The sequence below is a fragment of the Mustela nivalis genome (genome assembly GCF_964662115.1).
Source record: "Mustela nivalis genome assembly, chromosome: 2".
Lineage (NCBI taxonomy): Eukaryota > Metazoa > Chordata > Mammalia > Carnivora > Mustelidae > Mustela > Mustela nivalis.
This window is the reverse complement of record NC_139021.1, coordinates 100,178,855-100,197,927: the sequence shown is the minus strand read 5'-3', so window position 1 is coordinate 100,197,927 and position 19,073 is coordinate 100,178,855. Positions and strand designations below refer to the sequence as shown.

The 19,073-nt window shown below is 54.8% G+C and overlaps 2 protein-coding genes and 1 long non-coding RNA gene across 5 annotated transcripts in view; 2 read left to right on the top strand and 1 right to left on the bottom strand.

Moving 5' to 3' along the window:
- Positions 1-19,073, bottom strand: part of LOC309859719 (uncharacterized protein) — a 284,862-nt gene that overhangs the window by 92,251 nt on the left and 173,538 nt on the right. For all 3 annotated transcript variants that reach the window (XR_014308860.1, XM_082720774.1, XM_082720775.1), the window contains exons 21-22: positions 451-552; positions 309-350 (exon numbers count right to left, since the gene is read on the bottom strand). Coding sequence is in view for 2 of the 3 variants with exons in the window: in XM_082720774.1 (XP_082576900.1) it covers positions 309-350; positions 451-552 (144 nt within the window). In the remaining variant the exon portion in view is untranslated. The remainder of the gene's footprint in view (positions 1-308; positions 351-450; positions 553-19,073) is intronic.
- On the top strand, positions 3,366-9,804 carry LOC309859523. Its single transcript, XR_014308745.1, has 5 exons — positions 3,366-3,412; positions 4,896-4,966; positions 5,417-5,441; positions 7,261-7,334; positions 8,031-9,804. It is a non-coding gene; the product is annotated as an uncharacterized lncRNA (long non-coding RNA).
- Positions 10,137-17,664, top strand: LOC309859522 (uncharacterized protein). Its single transcript, XM_082720247.1, has 6 exons — positions 10,137-10,574; positions 10,948-10,975; positions 13,668-13,733; positions 15,471-15,544; positions 15,933-16,009; positions 17,225-17,664. The coding sequence occupies exons 1-6, from the start codon at positions 10,410-10,412 to the stop codon at positions 17,355-17,357; spliced, it is 543 nt and encodes a 180-aa protein (XP_082576373.1). The 5' UTR covers positions 10,137-10,409; the 3' UTR covers positions 17,358-17,664.

The window sequence follows — 19,073 nt, the reverse complement described above, 5'->3', positions numbered from 1 at the left end:
AGAGGAGATGGATCATGAGAGACTATGGACTCTGAAAAACAATCTGAGGGGTTTGAAGTGGCGGGGGGGTGGGAGGTGGGGGTACCAGGTGGTGGGTATTATAGAGGGCACGGATTGCATGGAGCACTGGGTGTGGTGAAAAAATAATGAATACTGTTTTGCTGAAAATAAATAAATTGAAAAAATTTTTTTAAAAATAAATTAAAAATAAAACCCTGTCACAGACCCCCCCCCAAATAAATGAATAAATAAATAATGAATAAGTAAATAAATAAAACAAAGTGGAAATAAACAAACAAAAAGCTCACCTGGGATGTGTTTCTTTTCTGCTCTGAGTCGAGGAGGGAGAGCTGAGGAAGAAGGAAGGAAGAAGGAAGTTAGAAGAGACTTGGCCTGCCTTGCAGTTCCTGGATTCACCTGCCTACGCAGCGCCACATACAAGATACTTACATGCCCATGTGTGGCTCCGACAGATGTTGAGCTTAGACATGATACTCTTCACTGAGTGAATGTAAACAATTGTTCCTTCTGGATTTATTATCAATTTAGGTTCTGTGACACAGAAAAATTAAAAACATGAGAAGATGAGTTGAACATTTACCAGTAACCTAAAGGAGGAAACACTATGGCCTTTTCAGAACTGATGTGGGAAAAATTAAAAATTAAAAATCTCAAGCCACATTGTTATTCTGTTTTCCTGTGAACACTATTAATCCCCTGAGGTCAGAAAATCCAAGAAACTCTGGAAAAAAGAGATGGGGGTGTCGAAGCCAAGGTAAAAAAATAAATGTTTAATGTTGGTTTCTTACAACTTTCAAAAGGTCATTAAATAAGAAACTATCTTTGACTTAATTAAACTATCTATGACTTAACCCACTGAGCCACCCAAGAACTCCTGGAGAGACTTTGTGAAACAATCTCGTATAAACAGAGGAGTTTTCCAGAGTAGCAGATAGGAAAATGAACGTTTCAGTCTCCTAGGTGCCCTCAGGAGTCTCCTCTTCTGGATGTCCAAAAATGCAGGTAGTTAACATACAGCGCAGTATTGCGTTCTGCAGTACAACTCGGGGACTCATCACTTCTCTCCACCACTCAGTGCTGACCACAAGTGCCTTTCTCAATGCCTATCATCTAACGACTCCTCTCCAACCCACTTCCCTCCATGACCCCACAGAAGTGTGCAGGGATGCCTTCACCCTCAGAGTTCTGTCATGAGCCATCGCCACGGTGACCTGATGACACGCGTCCATCCTTCCGTTTCAACTGTCACTCTGTGAGCCGAGGTTGTGGCGGTTTGGTGAGCGGCTGTAGAAGTCCCCACGATGGGGAATCTTAACTGCTGTTGTACGGGTATGTGCCTATCGATTTTCTCAATTCTCTTCTCTCGAGCTGGTTGCCTCCCTTTCACAGAGACAGGCTTCTTCCCTTTGGCTTTTCCGCTCAACCCTCTGATTCCTCCACCCGGTTCGATGCCTGTGCTTGTTCGTTTGTCTGGGTGATTTCGCTAGGATTTCGTGGGGAAGCTGCCATCCTTAAAGTACTTCTACGTTCAGAAAACCATACTCTTTCTGAATACCCATTTCGGACACAGTCCTAAAGGGACAACACACAGGTCACACGCCACACTGCTGTCCCCGGATCAGGAGAACCTTGGTGCGACCCAGGCACCACATTTGAGGGGGAGGAATTGCCGGTCACCTCTTCCCGATGGACACGACAAAATCGGAGAGGAAGGGTCAGCGGTCGAAATGCAGCTGTTTTTAGAAGGAGAGACACTGGAAGATAGCGGGGTGGTCTCATGGGTTGATGTGCAGGGTTTCACGGGCCGTCTGCTTGATGCCGGGGAGTGCACGGGAACGGGCTGTGCCACCGGGTGGGTGGACAGAACACACGGCAGTTGCACAGTGGACTGTCTGCTGGTCTCAAAGGTACTGCTGGGCTGGGTTCTCCAGGCCCGGCCTAGGGAGGGAGACAGGAGACTGTCCGCTTAACCTACAGTCTCCAGAGGGGATCAAGAGACCTGAGAGTAGACAGGGGATGCTGGCAAAAATGAGAGAGTAGGGAGGGACTCACGCCAGCCAGGGTAGCCTCACTTCCATCCAGGCTCCTCAGAGCAGTCCGCATGGCAAGAGCGGGCCCCTCAGCATCATCCGTCTCCTTCCTGAAACCAACCACCCCACATGGCCAGCCCACATGGCCACCTCCATGATCGTTCGTACCATCGACTGCTCCTCGGGACTGGCGAGCTCAAGGCAAGCGTGTTCTTGGTGGGGTCAAAGTGTAACCTGTGGGAGCGGAAGGCAAGCGAGTTCTCGACGGGGTCCTATGTGACCGTTGGGAGTCTGAATCACCTTGGGAGCCAAGCAGAACCCCAGGAGCCGTGGGCTGCAACTGGCCTTCAGGACAGCCTTGGCGACTGGGCTGACCTTGCAGAGAGGTGAGGGAACGTGGCCCATGCTACCCGTTCCTGGTCCTTCACTAGGGCCCCACTGGGCAGAAACCACCACATAGTTGATGTCAGGGCCCCAAACACAGATGTGAGTGAGGACTGAGGCTGGTCTCGTGGCCCTCGCTCTCCCCTACAGAAACACTGGCACAGAGGAATTTCAGATTGTGAGGGCAGCTCTTGGTTCAGGGCTTCAGGACCTTTCCTCAGGGGCCGTGGGTTGGTGTCAGGGGCGGGGGGGATCTCTGGCCACAGGGAAACAACAACATCCCTGTCCCAGATCAATCCTTCATCGGGGCCCTCCACTGTCCTCCACTGTGGCTTCAACCACAGCCAGCCATCTAGCTGAGTCCCTAGGCGGTCCCTTCCTCAACACCTGCGGAGCGGCTGGGCAGCATCCAGTCCTCCCCTAGGTCCCAGGTGCTCCTTAGACTCAATCACTTGGGACACCGTGGCGGCACACTAACGTCTAGGCCGGAGGGCAAGGAAGCGGGCACAGAGGGTTCTGGGGAACACTCTCGGGTAGGTGTGGCTGCTCAATGGCTGTGACTGAGGACATCACGCGTGCTCACGGCACTCTGTTGCGTTTCTGTCCTATCTCTGCTCCATACAAGCCGTTGCCCACAGAACCTGTGGGTGTGGGAGGGGGCTGAATTCAGAGCACAGCACATGGTGACCTCTTCCTAAGTCCCACCTGGAGGGAGGAATGCCTGCTGGGCACCTGGCGAGTAGGGGCAGGAGACGGATGGACCAGAAGGAAAGGATGTCCAATCCCCCTATGGGCTCCTGACGACAAGGTGCCGACACTGTTCTCTATTTCTGTGCGTCTCCCAGAGTTCTGTGGGGAGTGTTTCCTCGACGATGTGGAGACGCCCCCACCCACGCCCCTCCCTCCACGAGGACCCAAGAAGAGAGTGCAGTTCTCCTTCCATGATGAGGTGTACATCATCAAGGACACCAAGGAAGGTACGTTGGGGATTGACTCATTACGTAGATTGGAGACACATTCTGTCGTTCACTAGCACATACATAACCGAAGCCTTTAAAACTGCTGAGACACATTGTCCTCTGATTTCACTGGTAGCCATTTCCCTCTATGCCGTCCGTCCGTCCCCTTTTACGTCCACGGGTCATGATGAGATCCTCATTCAAACTGGACCCAAGGGGCACAGGAAAAAAGTGTCTACTAGCTGAAGGGATAGATCTTAGGTCGTTCTGGAACACACAGGTCCCTACAGGTCTCCCCAGGAAACATGGTTCTTAGATGTGTAGGAAGGAAGAGACTATGTTTTCCGCTGAACAGAAAAATGGGCCAGAATACGACAGGAGGTTTCACGATGCCCCCCCCCCTTCACTTCCGCCCATTAGCCACATCTTACATGGGTGTGCTACGTATCTTCAAAGGAACAAAACGACCTCGCCACATTTGGGGAACTGAAGTACCCAGTACATTCCACGTGGTTACCGTTCTACAAATGGGGCCAATGCCTTCGGTGACGTCTTCTCATTTTGGAAACACAGAAATCTGCGCACTAATGTCTCACACAGCGGGGTTCCCAATAGCCCCAGACAGGCACTGCCCCCAAATCCATCACGGGAGGAAAGAACACATTCAATGGCATCCATACGCATCATGGAGTGCAATTCAGGCGCAAGAAGAAACAAAGGTTTCCAATATTTTACGAAACAGATGGGCCCTGGAAACCTAACACGCATTTTGAAAGCAAGCACACAAGGAAAGAGGTACATTACACGATCCCAGGCTTTGAGGACACTCCAGTAGGGACATTCGTAGACCCAGAAAGTGGAAGGGACGGTGCAGGGAGGAAACGGGGAGGGCCGGTCATGTCGTCACGGGTACAGAGGGGCCAGGGGATAGGATGGCAACGTTCTCCCCATAGATGGCAGTGCGGTCTACAAAGCATCACGGATGTCAGCACTGTCACCGAACGGACGCGTACTAACAAATACAACCGTCCCCAGTACTTAGATTCCATCACCGAAAAACCCACTACTCCAAGGCACGACAGAGGAGCGATAGGGTCCCACAGCAGAGGTGCAGGGGAGACAGCTGAACAGGCCCCATGACCAGCTGAAGAAGTGGCAAGCTGGCTTGGCTTCACAGTGGGCAGGAAGGCTCAGGGGACTGCGCCCTGAAACCCAGGGTGCCTTGAGTGTTTCCCAGACAGACGCTGAGAGTTCCCACTGATGACATCCCCTCCGTTAGAAAGCCAAGGCCCCATTTCCCTTTTCCATCCTGCTCCCCTCCTCTGTGTTTTGTGTACAGCACTGTGTACTGTCTCCACCACTGTGTCCAACACAGGCCTTGCGTGGTCACCCTTCACGTCCATTCCCTCTGGCCCCGCATCCACATCCAGCAGACTTAACTCCCCGAGTCATTCCTGAGTAGTGCAGCCAATGTCCTGACAGCTCCTCTCTGTTTTCCTAGACCGGGTGGAGGGACAGTCCAAGCACCTTCCTAGGGGCTGGAAAAAGGAAGGTCCCCCAACTCTCCCTGAGGTAAGCTCACCTCTCTTTCTCAGAGACATAAATGGTGCTTCCTTGATTTCTTCCATCAGTGGAGTTTGATGAACATCGGGCACTTTACCTCCCAGGGGAAGGGGGCAGCAGCCTCCCCTCATAGAAGAATGCTGGGTCTGACCTCTTACGCACAGTGGACCCAAAAAGGGTGATGACACAGGACAGCCTCAGTTACAAACTCCATGGGATCAAACACAAGGTTTCTGCTTGAAAGAGAACGTTCTGTCTGTTGATCAGAATGGACTTCGGAGATTGAATGATGCTCCAGCATCATTCAAACGGTCCTCCTGAACTCGGGTGGGGGGACATGGACTCAACCACGGGACCTCATCCAATTAACTGCCTGAAGTCCTCCCCAAACCAAAGAGCTGGCCCAACAGAGGACAGGATGCTGGGATCCTCACTGTGTTTCCTTTTCCCCAATCACAGGTAGACGCTGGGAGCAAGGACAGCTGTACGTATTTAAGAGCATCGGGCTCTGGGGAGGAAATCTAGAGTACAAAGAAGCCTGCCCCCTGATTCTGGGTTCCAACAAGGAACGGGGGGTGGGGGATACTGACCGAGACTGTCCGGTGAGGCACGGTCACCACGTCGAACAGGGCCTGGAAGAACTCGTACATAGGGAAGGGCTGATCTGTGTGCACGTGGGATGAAGGCCCTGTGTGCGTGGGGGTGTGCGTGGGGGTGTGCAGGTGTGTGTATGTGTCCCCATGCGTTATGCTTGGGAACGTGATTGTGTGCCTTTCCCAGGAGATCTTTCTCACACTTCCACCACAGTCACAGTGCCCCCCTTCCAAAACACTCTCATCACCCTGGCACACTTGACATACTCCTTCCCCTACCCACCACAGCTGTACCTGGAGGACATTTCCCTTTGATTTCCTGAGACGGGCATGGTGCAGAGATGAAGGGACCAAACCCTTGACCTCCTACTTGGAAAGCCAAGATTGGAGCTCAGGTTCCAATCTGAAAGTTGCTCTGGCCTACCCACCTGTGTTAGTCCCTCAGCCAGGGGGGGTCATGATGTACCATGGGTGCTAGCTAGCAAAGGGCCATAAGCATCTGTGCACACAGCCAAATACCTAGATTCTATGATGGTCCCCCACAGGACCCAACATGACACAGTGGCTTCCATGGACACAGAAGCCAGGGCAAGCTTAGAAGCCCACGTTCAAGATTACAGCCTGGTCCCTGGAGTCAAGTGCACAGAGAAAAGCCACATCCTCGTGCTCAAGCCCACATGGCTGGAAAGCGTGTGGACCCGTGGAGGACAGAACAGGGCAACATCAGTCATAGCCGGTCTCAGTGTGTACACACGACCGACCAATGGCAGAAAAGCATCACGGAGGGAACTGACTGTACTTGATAAGATTTCCCTAAGCCTCAGGAAGGTTCAGATTCTCTAAGCACACACTCAAATACCACTAGCCAATAGGAAAGCAAGGTCAAGCTTGGGTGGAAGCTTTACACGCAACATCCCCGGAGCAAATCTCCTGCAAAGCAGGCCGACAGCCTATCAACACACACTCCAACAAGACTCCACTGTGTAAGCAACTTTCCACTGGTCAGAACACCTGGGAGGGTTCGGACAGCCACTGTCTTTACGGGAAACACGCACAAAGGAAACACGCACACACACACACACACACACACACACACGGGACAGCTCAAGAACAGTGGAAGGATTCTATCACACTCATCGACGGTGATGGCTGTTTACAGAAGCTAAGATGTCCGTGCTCTCCAGTGTTGCACATGGCATTTTCTGAAGACAAAGAAAGGATGAGTGAAGCAAACTACTAGGCTCCTTTCCTGAGGGTTGAATGCAGCCTGGCAAGTGAGGCTGCTTTTTAGGCCGTGCAAAATCTTACAGAGACGTGATGCATATAGTCGCAGCAGGTGGGGATCTTGGGCCCAGAGCTGATGTCCAAAGCAGCAGCGTGGGACGCCTTAGTGGCACGTCAGTCAGGAGAGGTTATGGGACTCGGTCCTCACACAGAAGCCAGCTTAGGCTTCCCATGTACTGGACTGGCTATTTGGCTTTGATCGGGCTCACTTTAGCTAGAAAGACAAGAACCCTCTTCGCATTTCCTCCCTGCTCCTCTCCCATCCCTTCCCCTCTGCACCAAGGACAAGGCCCGGCAGCAGTGCCGCCCGTACCTCCTACGCTCCCCCACGCGCACACTCCCCTCCTGTCCTCATCCATCCAAAATCCCCGCCTACTTCCTGAGCAGCCTCACCAGTGTCCTCACGGTGCCTCTGTATCCTCCTAGCTCTCCACGATGACCTGATGGAAGAGCTACTACCCACTTTGAGGGCTGAGGAGGAAACTCCGACTCTCCCTCAGGTAAACTCATTGTTCCTCAACTTTTTATTTATTTAAGACAGAAAGAGAAGGAGAGAGAGAGAGACAGACAGACAAACAGACCGAGTGCGCACGAGAGCGCAAGCAGGGGGAGTAGCAGAGGGAGAGGAAGAAGCAGGCTCCCCTTTTCAAGCAGGGTGCCCAATGTGGGCCTCCATCCCAGGACCCTAGGATCAAGTCCTGAGCTGAAGGCAGAAGCTTCAATGTATGAACCGTTGGGTCACCTCGCTAAAGTCATTTTGTGCTTCTGAGGGACAGCCAGTGTTTGATTTCTCTTTCCATGAACATCTGAGCATGGACATGCCAGAGGGGAGAGACAATGTCCTTGGTGCTGAGAGCCTGCCATGTGGTTATACCATTAATGGACAGCGGATTGAGACGGGCACTGAGAAAACATCACCATCATTGCTTAGGCAATGGATGGTCGTGAGCATTTTCCACCAGGTCATTCTGTCTATGGGAAATGGCTTTGGAATGAGTTGCTGAAGAAAATGGACGGGGGAGTTTTGACATAACAAGCCGGAGCCTTTTCGGGAGGTCATTTCCTCCTCCTCTGGATCATAGACTCAATGACCGCATCCCATCTAGCTTGCTTACGACACACACCAAGGGCACAGAGATGTGTGCACACGGTGTGCACAGGGTGCGGGGATCCTCACTGGGTTTCCCTTTCTCCAGCTGCAGGAGGCGGTCACCGGATATGGCCCATATGCCTATTCCCCCATCACTCCCTTTAGGGAGACAGATGTAGCTGAAGATCAAGGTAGGGCTTTCTCTCCTCCTTTGGTCTGGAGAGCTTCCCCCCTTCTGAGTTCCTCCCGGGAACGGAAGCTGGGGCGGACTGAACAAACGGAGTGTCCTGCAGAAAACCAGGACCCTGTGCTACAGTCCCTGGAAACCAGTAGGTCATGCGGGCGGTGTGCTTGGTGCGTCTGAGGGTTGGGGCTTGTTTTCGCGTGGGTCGATGCGACGGGACCGGGCATGTGGGTGTGCGGACTCCGTCGAGTTTCACCAGAAGACATCTCCCACTGAATGGACTTGACGGCACGGGTCAAAGTTTCAAAGCCAAACCTCCTTCATCCCCGCTGCACACACCCCCCCTAGGACACCACATTCCTCCCTGACCCCAGCTCCACCTGGAGGGTTGCTCAGGATTCCCTTTCCTCAGACAGGGATGGGGAGAAAGGAAGGGGCCCACATCTGTCCTAGCTCGGGACGTTCCTAAGACAGGGTCAAAACACAAAGGAATCAGAAGCTACTTTAGTCGACCCAGACATCACCACCAGCCTTACAAAAACGCTCCCATCTTGAACGCACAGAGGGAAGGCTCACTGGCAAATGGCAATAGCCAGGAAAGCTTCATCATTAGCTCGGGGCCCGATCCGACTTCCTGACAATCTGCTACATGGCCAGGTTAGAGAGTGCCCTTCTCTCGCCTGGCCTCCGCTCTCTCGTGAACTTGCCTGGTCCTGACTGGGGGAGGTGGGTCCCGGGAAACTGGGTCCCGCGGACTCCAAGGACACACCCACATGTCACAGGCAAGGAAGACTGGGAAGAATCAGCACTTTGTGGATGGGGACTCTGTTGGAATGGTCAGATGTCAGTACGTAGAAATCCTGGGTCTTTGGTTTTCCTGACCCTGCATGACTCAGGGACAAATAGAAACCTCTAGGGTACTTGTGCTTGCATTGAATGCAACCCTGCCACACAGCATTCCTCTGCAGAAATACAATCTCCTAGTAGAGGTGAGAGATAGGTGGGAGCGGCCACGAATCGGTCTTGACAATGACCACGACACAGTCGCTGGTTGGAAGAGCTTGCCCGTCAGTACAACGGACCGTGTGTCTTAGTGTTTACCCACTTTCGGCTTGAAGAGGTCACCCTGATTCCATTCCCTGTAGCTCGAGTTCAGAGTCAGTATTTCTCCCTCCGTTCCTGCTCCTTGCCCTGACCTCTCTCGATGCAGCAGCAGCTTACTCAGTCCATACCCACGCAACCCAACGTCGCCATACACTCCCGGGCACGCCCACCCCAAGCGAAACTCCCTGAGCTCTTCCTACCGAGCCCCACCATTGGACTGACCATTCTGTGGATCTCTCCCTAGCTTGGCTGGATGGACAGGCGGGTGAACGTTCAACAGGAACGACAGAGGAAGACGCCCCGTTTTACACCAGAGTGGTACGCTGGCCTTTCTTTGGGGGAGACACAAAATTCTTCTGGCTTTTTAAATCAAGGTCACATAAAAAACAATCTCAGCGTGCACAATTGAAAGGGTAGGGAGAAGTTTGAGAGAGAATCTGTTACCAAATGCTACCTAACCCCGAAGGCATTGCAGGGGGGCTGGGACAACCACAGCATGATCACCTACCATCTGGAGGAGAGGGAGCTTTAGTACGGGTAGCAGCTATTCCTCCTTGGCACCTATTTTGTCCAGTGGGACCCGGCACGTGGGACCTCTAGGAAGACTGGGCACATCTGTGGAGAACTCATTTTGCTCTTGGGGCTCACGGGCCTCTAGCACCCTTCCCCATCTGGCTTCCTCTGGTGCCCCAGGGAACAAAAGAGCCATGCAAACAGGACAAAGCCTGATTTGATGTTCATACTGTTTTCTATTCTGAAATCACAGGTGTCCCTGCTGGAAGGGGATGGCGGTAAGTATTCTGTACTCTAGAGTCACTCACTTGTTTGCAACAACCTGGAAAAGGGCCAAGGTCGGGGCTTCGTCGCAGCCACGATGAGAACCACCCTGATTCCAGGTCTGGCGGAATGAGAAGAAGGGTCAGGGTAACAGAAAGGGATTTCCTGGGGAAAGACCCGTGGCTTCATGGCCCTGTCCCCGGAAACTACTGCGCTGCTCTTAGGTGGTGCAGGTTTGGGGGCAGGCAGTAGGTGTGCCTTGGAGATGGACTATTTCACAGCTACTCCAGGCCCTGTAGCTCCAACAGGAGGCAGAGTTTCTATTCACATCCCTGCTCCTCTCCAGGACCTTTCGTCCTCCATCCAGGAAGGGCCCACTGCAGCTCAGTCCATACTGATGAGCTCCCCACCTCCACACACATGTCCACACGTGCACGCCAAGCAAAGCTCCCCGAGCGATTCCCAAAGAGTCCCATAGGGGTCCCGACATTCTCTGTGTGTATCCACCCAGATCCCCTGGCTAGCCTGTACGATGACCTTGACGTGGACAGCACAGAGGGAGAGGGCCCATTGTTCACCAAGGTGGTAAGTCAGCCTTCCTTCAGGTGAGGTACAGCATCCCTTATTTCCCTGATACTCGCAATCAGATCCAAACATCTCGGCATGTACAATGTCCTTGGTGGAGAGATTCCTGAGAGAGCGACTCTTAGCCAGGGACGCCCCATTCCAAAGACCCTGCAGGAAACAGCAGGTTCGGTTACTGTCCATAGGGTCGTGAGCTTTTTCACGGGTGATACTGACACCGCCGTGCCACCTAATGGACCCAGGGCATGCGACCTCTAGGTGGATTCCATATCACTGCCCATGACCCTGCCCATCACCAAGAGACCAAAAGAGCTGTGCACACAGGACAAGGCAGGACTTGATGTTCATCATGTTTTCTTTTCTATAATCGCAGGTGGCCCGGCTGGAAAAGGAGCTTAGTGGTAAGTATGCTGTCCTCTAGAGTCACTCATTGCTTTTGAGCAACCTGGACAAGGGGCAAGGTGGGGCTTCCTTGCAGGCTTCATCTTGAGAGCCACCCACAATCCAGATCCTGTTGCAACGAGACTAAGGGTCATGTTCCGGACCGAGAACCCAGGCCTCGTGACCCTGGCCCCGGAAGCTACCGTGCTGCTCTTAGGTGCTGTAGGATCGGGTGCTGGGCACGTGGTCTGTTTCCATGGGAATCCATGTGCTGTGATTCTCAGGGTTGGTGTGTGTGTGTCAGGTGGGTGAATGCTGCGCTCTCGAACAGGTCTGGTCCCCTCAAAATGGCGATTAATGGTGTCCACGTTCTCGGGGACGTTTCCCATCACTGTCACGTCAGGAACGTGACATGGAAAAACTCTTCAACACCTACAGTTGAAAGAGGTGTTCTTTCCTTGCAAAATCACATCAATTCCCTCAGAAAACAAATCCCGTCGCAAACTAGGAAGGGCTAGACTGTGCCCCAAAGACACAAGTGTGTCCCTGTTACTGAGTCAGCGTCCATGGGGTTCTCCCGCCAAGGTAGGTCTCGGGCAAGAATGGTCACAGCACCTCCCTCTTGACACTGCACTCACACACACACACGTTCGTCTCTGCATCAGAGGCCCCACGATGCGTCTTCCCAACCTCATCGCAAGCACTGAGTGCTGGGACACACTTCCTCCCTTCTGCAGGCGGCATCCGGGGCAGCCGCATGCAAAAGCCCGTTCGGGGATGACGCGCACAAAGGGGCAATGGCCAGGGAACAGATGGGGCCCATTCACTCCGTGTTTCTCCATGGAGAATTACCATTTCCCTGCAGATACTGTGTCTAAGAATGCAACTGGCCTTCTCCCAGGGAAACCCCACACCCACCACTGGTCCTTGCTGGGGCACTTGCAGGTGGGCCCAAAAGGTGTCCTATCCAAGGGGGAATGAGGTCGTCTTCAGGGACTGAGGATCACTGGCGGCACCTGGGCCCCCTCCATGCAGGAACGAAGGGTGCTCTGGGCATCGCAAGGTGGCCAAAAAGAACCTCAAACCTCAACAGGGGTGACAGGACAATCACCACCCATTTTGCTGGCCATCTGTCCATGCAAGAGGGCCTTGTTAGATTCGGGAGGTTTGGGCCAATAGATAACTCAAGGGGGTTCAGTGCCTGGGAATGGAAACAGAGCCAAATCAGGGTTTCAGAGTTCTTTGGCAACCAACAAGACTTTCTCTCATGAGAACATGTATTGGAAACAGAATCTGATTTTCCAACATCTCTTTTTCTCTCTCGCACGCGCGGGATCCACGGGAGTACCTTTCGCTGCTCTCCGAGGACACTCAACGGGCTTTTCCAGGGTAGTTGCATTCCAGTCTGCATTCCACATATTGCATACAAAGTCTCCAATTTTCTGCCTCCTTCCAACATGGGTACTGGGTTTGAATTCCTGGTTTGGGTCCTCGCTACCCTAACTACAATGCCACAGCTCGGCGTCCTTTGTATTCGCATTGCCCTCACGATGCCTTATGCTGAGCATCTTTTCGTACGACGTCTGACTGACCGAGTTATTTGTTCCCTTTGCAGCACAGACTATTCCAGTCTTTTTCTCGATTCTTTCATTTGGTGAAATCACAGGTCTTCTTTTGTTTGGTTGGTTTTCTTTGTTGTTCTTCCTTTACGTCAGTGAACACACCTTTTCTGAAATAAGGATTGCCAAGGGGGTCTCCAATCTGTGGGCTGCCTTTTCACTCTGTTCGCTGTTTCAGAAGAGGATGCTTTTTCTGGGCGGTCCTCTTGGGAAGCATCGTGATGCCAACATGAGCGCATTTCCGGGGCCATTTATCTTCGGCTCCCAGGTGCCCCTGACTCTTTGTATGCCAGCACCCTCCTGTTGGCTCAGGGGAGTCATCCAAGGTATTGGAAGGTCAGCTTCTAGAGACCCACCACTGACTTCTTCATATTCAGAAACGTCGTGGCTCCTTGTGTTCCTTTATGGTTCCCTTATCTATTCTAGCAGCTTCTCTGTCCCAAGAGCAGCACATTGTATGCTTTAGATCCGTGCTGCATGGAATCCGTTCCCCACTTATTCTAGGAACTGGGGCTTCACCTTCATCTCTTCGGGGCCAAAGACCTCCGGCAGCACCTGGTGGGTGTGTGTGAGCCCGGGAACGTCTTCCCTTGATCAACGTCCCTGTCACGCCAGCCACAGATGCCTGAAAAATATGCAGGAGAGCAGGCCTGGTCTCTCGCTCCTGGTTGGTGTCTAGTGCTGAGTGATCCAGGAATGAGTCTGTCTAGTATCCATCGTACACAGTCATTTCTTATCTCAGTGCAGTACACAGAAATCAAGGGAACGAAAACATCCAGTTGCTCACTCCCACTAGCCACACGTCAAGAGTCCCATAACAACTGGAGTTTCCGATGGTTGCGCTGGGAGGGGACAGCGGTCATGGGCATGCAGAACGGACACTGAGGTGGCTGCTGCAGCATCCTGGCCTCATTAGAAGGCATGAGACTCCAATCCCCGTCTCCTCCAAGGGCTCCGGCTCCGCCAGCCCCGTGAACCTCTGAAAGCACAGCAGAAGAGTCAGGCAGATGCTGCACGGCCCAGAGACATCTCAACGCACTTGGGAGGAAGGGGTGAGGCGGTTTCTCTCCTAATGGCATTGCTCCTCTTTCAGTTCTTACAGATCTCCTGGTAGAGAGCATCGAGGACTACTCCTTCAGTGAGGACGAAGTCTCTTCAGGTAGGGAATGGCACCGAAGAGGGGAACATGGGGACATGGCTCCCGGGAACATGGGGTTGCCCCTGCCGCTCCGGAGAATGAAGAAGGTGGGTCAAAAACCACCAAGGACAGGGATGCTCTGGCACAGGCATGATTTGCTCATGTCACGGTTTCGGGATGAAAAGAACAGACGAGGTGTCCACGGGCCTTTAGGGTAGGCTGGGTTTGTCATCACCACTCGACTCCTTGCGCGGCTCCTTGAAGGATCTTTCCCATCAAAGCTGCTCGTGCCTCCCTTGGCCGCTGCCACATGTCAAAGCTTGGCCTCTTTGCTCATGGCCTTTCGGGAATGGTGCACAAGAGATTCTGAATCTTTCTTGGCACGGGCCCAGACCTGGTCATGCTCAGGACTTGGCGGCCCCAACCGCACTCTACTGGGCAAGAGAACCGCGACACTACGCTCTGGTCTGAGCCAGGAGGTAGAAGACAGGTCTAAATTCTCTCCCTCCTAACCTCCACTACCAAACCGTCCCGGTTCTCTCCAAGCTGCTATACTTCAAGGAGATGCCCAGAGCTGCAGAAGGGAAAGCGTCCTTCCCCTGGGTTCACTACACAGGTTCCTGTAAATCGTACCTTCTGCCAGCCTTCACACCCCAGCCGAGTCTGACCTGTGGACGTGTTCCCAAGGGCAGGACGCCCCCATGCAGCTCCCCTGGAGAACCCCTGTCGCGGGCCACGGTCCCCTGGGCCTGTGTGAAGGGGCTGCTGGACCTGCTTCACACACTTGCTGCCCCGGGTCCACTCTACCTCTCACCAGCTGGCATCGAGGCATAGCACAGAGCCTCTTGGGAGCAGGGCCAGGGAGTCACGGTTCCTCTCACAAACCCACCTCGCCGCTCACAGCCCTGGCCATGCTCCCCACTCCCTAGGCATGCCCACACGGCAAACGTTCCTCAGGCCTGCCCAGGGCCCTACACACACCCCGACCCCGTCCATTCCCGGCAAGCCTCAGCAGGAGCACTGGCAGGAATCCTGTGTTTCAGTAACCACACCGATGGATGCTTTCCAGGGCTGCCCTGAACAGCTGAGGGCGCCTGCACAATTTCCCATGCTCCCGTCTCCATTCAACCTCTCTAACACTTAGGGAAACAGAGGGCGTTGCGTTCCCTGAAACACGTCCCTGGGAAGGTCATCCCAGTCCCTGGGCAGACATGGGCTGTGGGGAGGAGGTGGGCCATCTCTCCCTGCATTTCCCCAGCAATCCCAGGCCCATGACAGCTGCTCCCAGCACAGACAGATCGGGGGATTGATTCCAGGGGACCCAGCATATCTCCTCTCTTTCATGGTTGCCCCCTCCTGGACAACAATAGGACTGGTGGAGCTTGGCAGGGGGAAGGACATGGAGCATCTCTAGGGGAGGAGGTGGAAGAGGACGAGGAGGAAGACAGAGAGCAGGGAAGGACAAGTACAAGGACAGAGGAAGACAAAGTCCCGCAGAGGCAGTCTTAGGGACAGTGACAGCTTCCAGGGGGGAAAGGATCACACAGCCGGGCTTCCGGGTCTTGGAGAGAATCGGAGGTGGGAAGAGCAGGTGGGCAACCGGAGACCCCCCTGTACCCTGCGGAAATCAAGCGACCAAGGCCAAGGAGGACTCGGAGCTAGGGACACACCCCACTAAGGGCAGAGCCCAGCAACCCCAGAGCAGTGGGTCGCCAGCTGCACTAACTCCCTTTTGTCCTCTCTCATGGCCAACCCCAGCATCCTCGCTGCTCTCTGACCCGGAGAAGGATTCCACGGACGACGCTTCCGTCGGAAGGAGCCACCCTGTGCCTGTAATGCACTTCCACCTCCATCTCTTGGGCTTTCTCTCTCCTCTGTCCATAAGCGCCTCCTCCCAGCGCTTCCCCTTTCCCTGCTTTGACGATGCCCACCCTGGAGGCCCTCGTCTCCGGCAGGCACTCAAGCTTTACATCGGAACTGCTGCATGAAATCCCCGGGCAGCCCTCCTCACCCCTTTCCTACCATCACCCTGACCCCTCACTGCTGACTCTGGGAAGCAGCCCCAGACAGCAGAGCAGAGAGGAGGGCTGGGAGTCAGCAGGGCACGGCTCACCCGGCTGGAGGGCCCTCGGGAAGGGAGGCTGGGTGTGAGTATCCCCACACTTGGTTCTCTGATGCCGGGGAGTCTGTGCTCATGCCCACTTCTGCTCTTGCTCTTAGCTCTCAAGAAGCTTCCCTTCGGTGGACTTGGCGCAAACGACAAGGGAAGCAGAAGAAGAGGAGGACTCGGGAACGGGGTGAGTCGGGCAGGAAAAGGGGCCGGTGAACATGGACACACGTTCTCCCTCGTTGCCCAGTCCCTGTTGTGGGCACCTCGGCAAACCGCACAAAACCCTTGGGTGCTGCCCTAGCCTCTGACCACAAAGAGGAGAGGAGAGGAAGGTCCCAGTCCCTGCAGGCACTAGGAAGACCTGAGAACATCCCACGGGGAACCTCCACCTAATCCAGGCAACTCCCTGTGGTGGTTAGGCGCTGTCGTCCAGGAGCTGCTGATCTTGGAGGGAGGGCCCTGGCTACCTGGAGGGACTGGACCCCAGGCAGCCTAGGCACAGTGACCTTCTGGAAAAGGGCTCCACGCCCCCCATTGAGCCCCTCCCTCTGCACGACACAAGCCTTGCCCTCCCACCCTGCAAAAGTCAGCAGATGGCTGACTCCCAGACGACACTACTCGAGAAGAGACAGTGGTGAGGTGGCCTCATCTCCCACTTCAGGCACGTGAGAAATGAGCAAACAAGACAGGCCCCCGGGCTCACAGGAGCAGGACAGCTCACCCCTCCCAGCGCTGCATCCCTGTGGGCACGTAGTCGGGCCCGGTCTCCAGCTGAGTCATGTCTGCCGGCCACTCCCATACGATCTGACCAACACCTCCAGTCCCCCGAGCCTCCAAGATGCCTCGTGGGAGGTAGTGGGTCCCCTCATGGCACCATTTTGCTTTGTGAGTTTCATACTCTAGAGACTCTCCTCGATCCCTCAGTCGGCAGGGGAGATTCACCAGGAAAAGGCCACCCTGCTTGCTCCCACCTCACCCAACACCTGCCCACAGCTCGTAGACTGTGCCAATTCACTTCCCATGGGGGTCGGGAGCACGTGGTCTCTGCCACGCCACCTGCAACACTCATGTGGGCAAAGGCTCCCCCCACAGAGAAGGGGCACGTCCAGGGCTCTCAGAGAGGCTGGGGAAGGGACAGCCCAGCAGGAGGAGGACCCCGCCGTCATGGAGGAGGACGCTCAGGGAAGGGCCTGAGGGACCCTGGCTGTGAAGCCTTCATTCAGCCCCAGGAGGCCCACGGGAAATTCCCCTTTCTTCACGTCATGCATGGGTCCTGCAGGGAAACCTCCACCTCAACACCTCAGAAGACATATTCCCCCAAACCCCACAGGCCTCTGGTAAGACATGGCCTAAACCACACGCCACTCACTATCTCACACCACTCCACCCGTTGTCTCCACAGCTGCGCCACAGGACAGTGTGCCCACCACCCCGAGGCACCAAAGGCTCCTGGGGTGCTCCGACAAAGGGAGCCAGGAGGGCCCTGGGGCCCCACTTGCGGCTCCGATTTGGGCCCGGAGGAGGATTCGGCGTGAACACACAGGGAAACACGCCTGCAGGAACGGCTCTCTTACGCCGGACCTCCGTAGGCCAAAGAGACGACTTCTGGGCAGCCCACCAGAGGACGGCACTGGAGCCCCGAGGACGAGACGAGAGGACCCTCTGAGTCGGCCGCCACACCCAGAGCTGGCTGCCCAGGCCCTGCCGATGACGGACACTTGGAGCACGAGGCAACCACCTGGGCCCACAACAATCCGTTGTGTGGGGAGACTGGGCCCACCTGGGACTGGGCCCAACTGGGACTGGGCGGGACAGCAGCCTTCCCGTCGTCTCCCCTGTCTGCTGCAGGGACTGTCCCCTGCAGTCCCCGGCAACCCTGCAGAGCATGACACATGCAGGACGAAGCGGCACTGCCAGGGCCCCTTGACCACCCTGGGATCCACTCGAGGGGCAGCAGCCCTACCCCTGCTGGATTCCCCGAGGGTGCCGCACCGGAACCGCCCCTGTCGCTTCGACGCACAGGACCGTGACCAATGCTGGGCTCAACACTGGCAGCGGCCCCACAAAACGGGCCCCGCTCAGCCTGTGTTGTTTGGCAGCAGCAAGAGGTTTAGGGAGGAGAGGCTCTCCCCTGCACTCAGCGGCCTCTTCCTTTTACAACTCTGACAGCAGAGGCCTCCCCCAGCTGGGCCTACCCCACCTGACCAGGAACGACCCACGCGGAGGGACAGCTCTACGCCCCTATTCAGCAGGAAGAAGCTACAGAAGATGAGACCGTCCTCCTTCAACAACCTTAACCACGCAATGCTCCGCCCTGGTCAGGGGCACACGAGGAGGGAGGAGAAGGCTAGCTGAGCACCAAGCAGGAGCTGGCACGCCACACCGCCCCCCCAACCTGGGATACGGGGGACATCCCTCAGGCGCTCTGACTGCCCTCAAGCTGAGGAAAGGAAAAAACAGATTCTCCCCAGATGGCAAGACCGGAGTCTCCCTCGGTTTGTAAAAGTCCTCGTGATTCGGCAGGAATCAAGAGGCCCGCTTAATGAGAGCCTAGCGACCTGCCAGAGGCCCGGATCTCCGTTTCCTGAAGCCCTGACATCTCCCTCCCCTCCACGACACTGAGGGAGGCTGAGGCCGAAGGAAATGTCCGTAGGGACAGAGTTTCTTTTCAAACCTGCAGTCCCTTGAGAAGGACCTGTGAGAGGAGGAAGGTAACATTCCTCCAGGAAGCTCCCCACCATCTTTCAATTCATGCCTTCCTAGCAGGAAAAACCACCTTCCCTTCACAAGAGCAAAGCCAACTGTATCCTCGGTGTCCTCTGTCCTCCTGCCACGTTCTCGCAAAACTTCCCTTTTGCCTGACCTCCCCCAATGCCATCCCAGAGAGTCAGCCTCCCGTCACGACCCCAGCAAGCAGCCCTTTCTACCCAAGGGTCGTATCCCTGTGCTTTAATAAAAATCACCTCCTGCCAGCAAAGCCGTCTCAAGACTTCTTTCTTGACCATCGGCCTCTTGAATGCTAACCTCTTTCCTACATCAGTCCTGTCTCTTGTAGGGCTCCTGTGGAAACAACCCTGCAACACGTTGGGCCCATTTCTGTCAACTCTTCCGACTCCATCCACCTCACCCACTGCACATTCTGTGTCCTCCGAGGACCGGACCCTTCTGTGGTTCTTGCACTCAAACCCTCACATGGCCCCTCTCTCAGTCCTCGACGTGGTTGACGTTGCCCTTCTGAAACTCCCCAGCAT

Excerpts from the sequence above, each read along its gene's own strand:
- LOC309859522 (XM_082720247.1), top strand. The coding sequence starts at position 10,410 with ATGTCCACACGTGCACGCCAAGCAAAGCTCCCCGAGCGATTCCCAAAG. Across the intron at positions 10,575-10,947 it reads GCCCATTGTTCACCAAGGTG|GTGGCCCGGCTGGAAAAGGA; the intron begins GTAAGTCAGCCT and ends CTATAATCGCAG. Across the intron at positions 15,545-15,932 it reads GAAGGAGCCACCCTGTGCCT|CTCTCAAGAAGCTTCCCTTC; the intron begins GTAATGCACTTC and ends TCTTGCTCTTAG.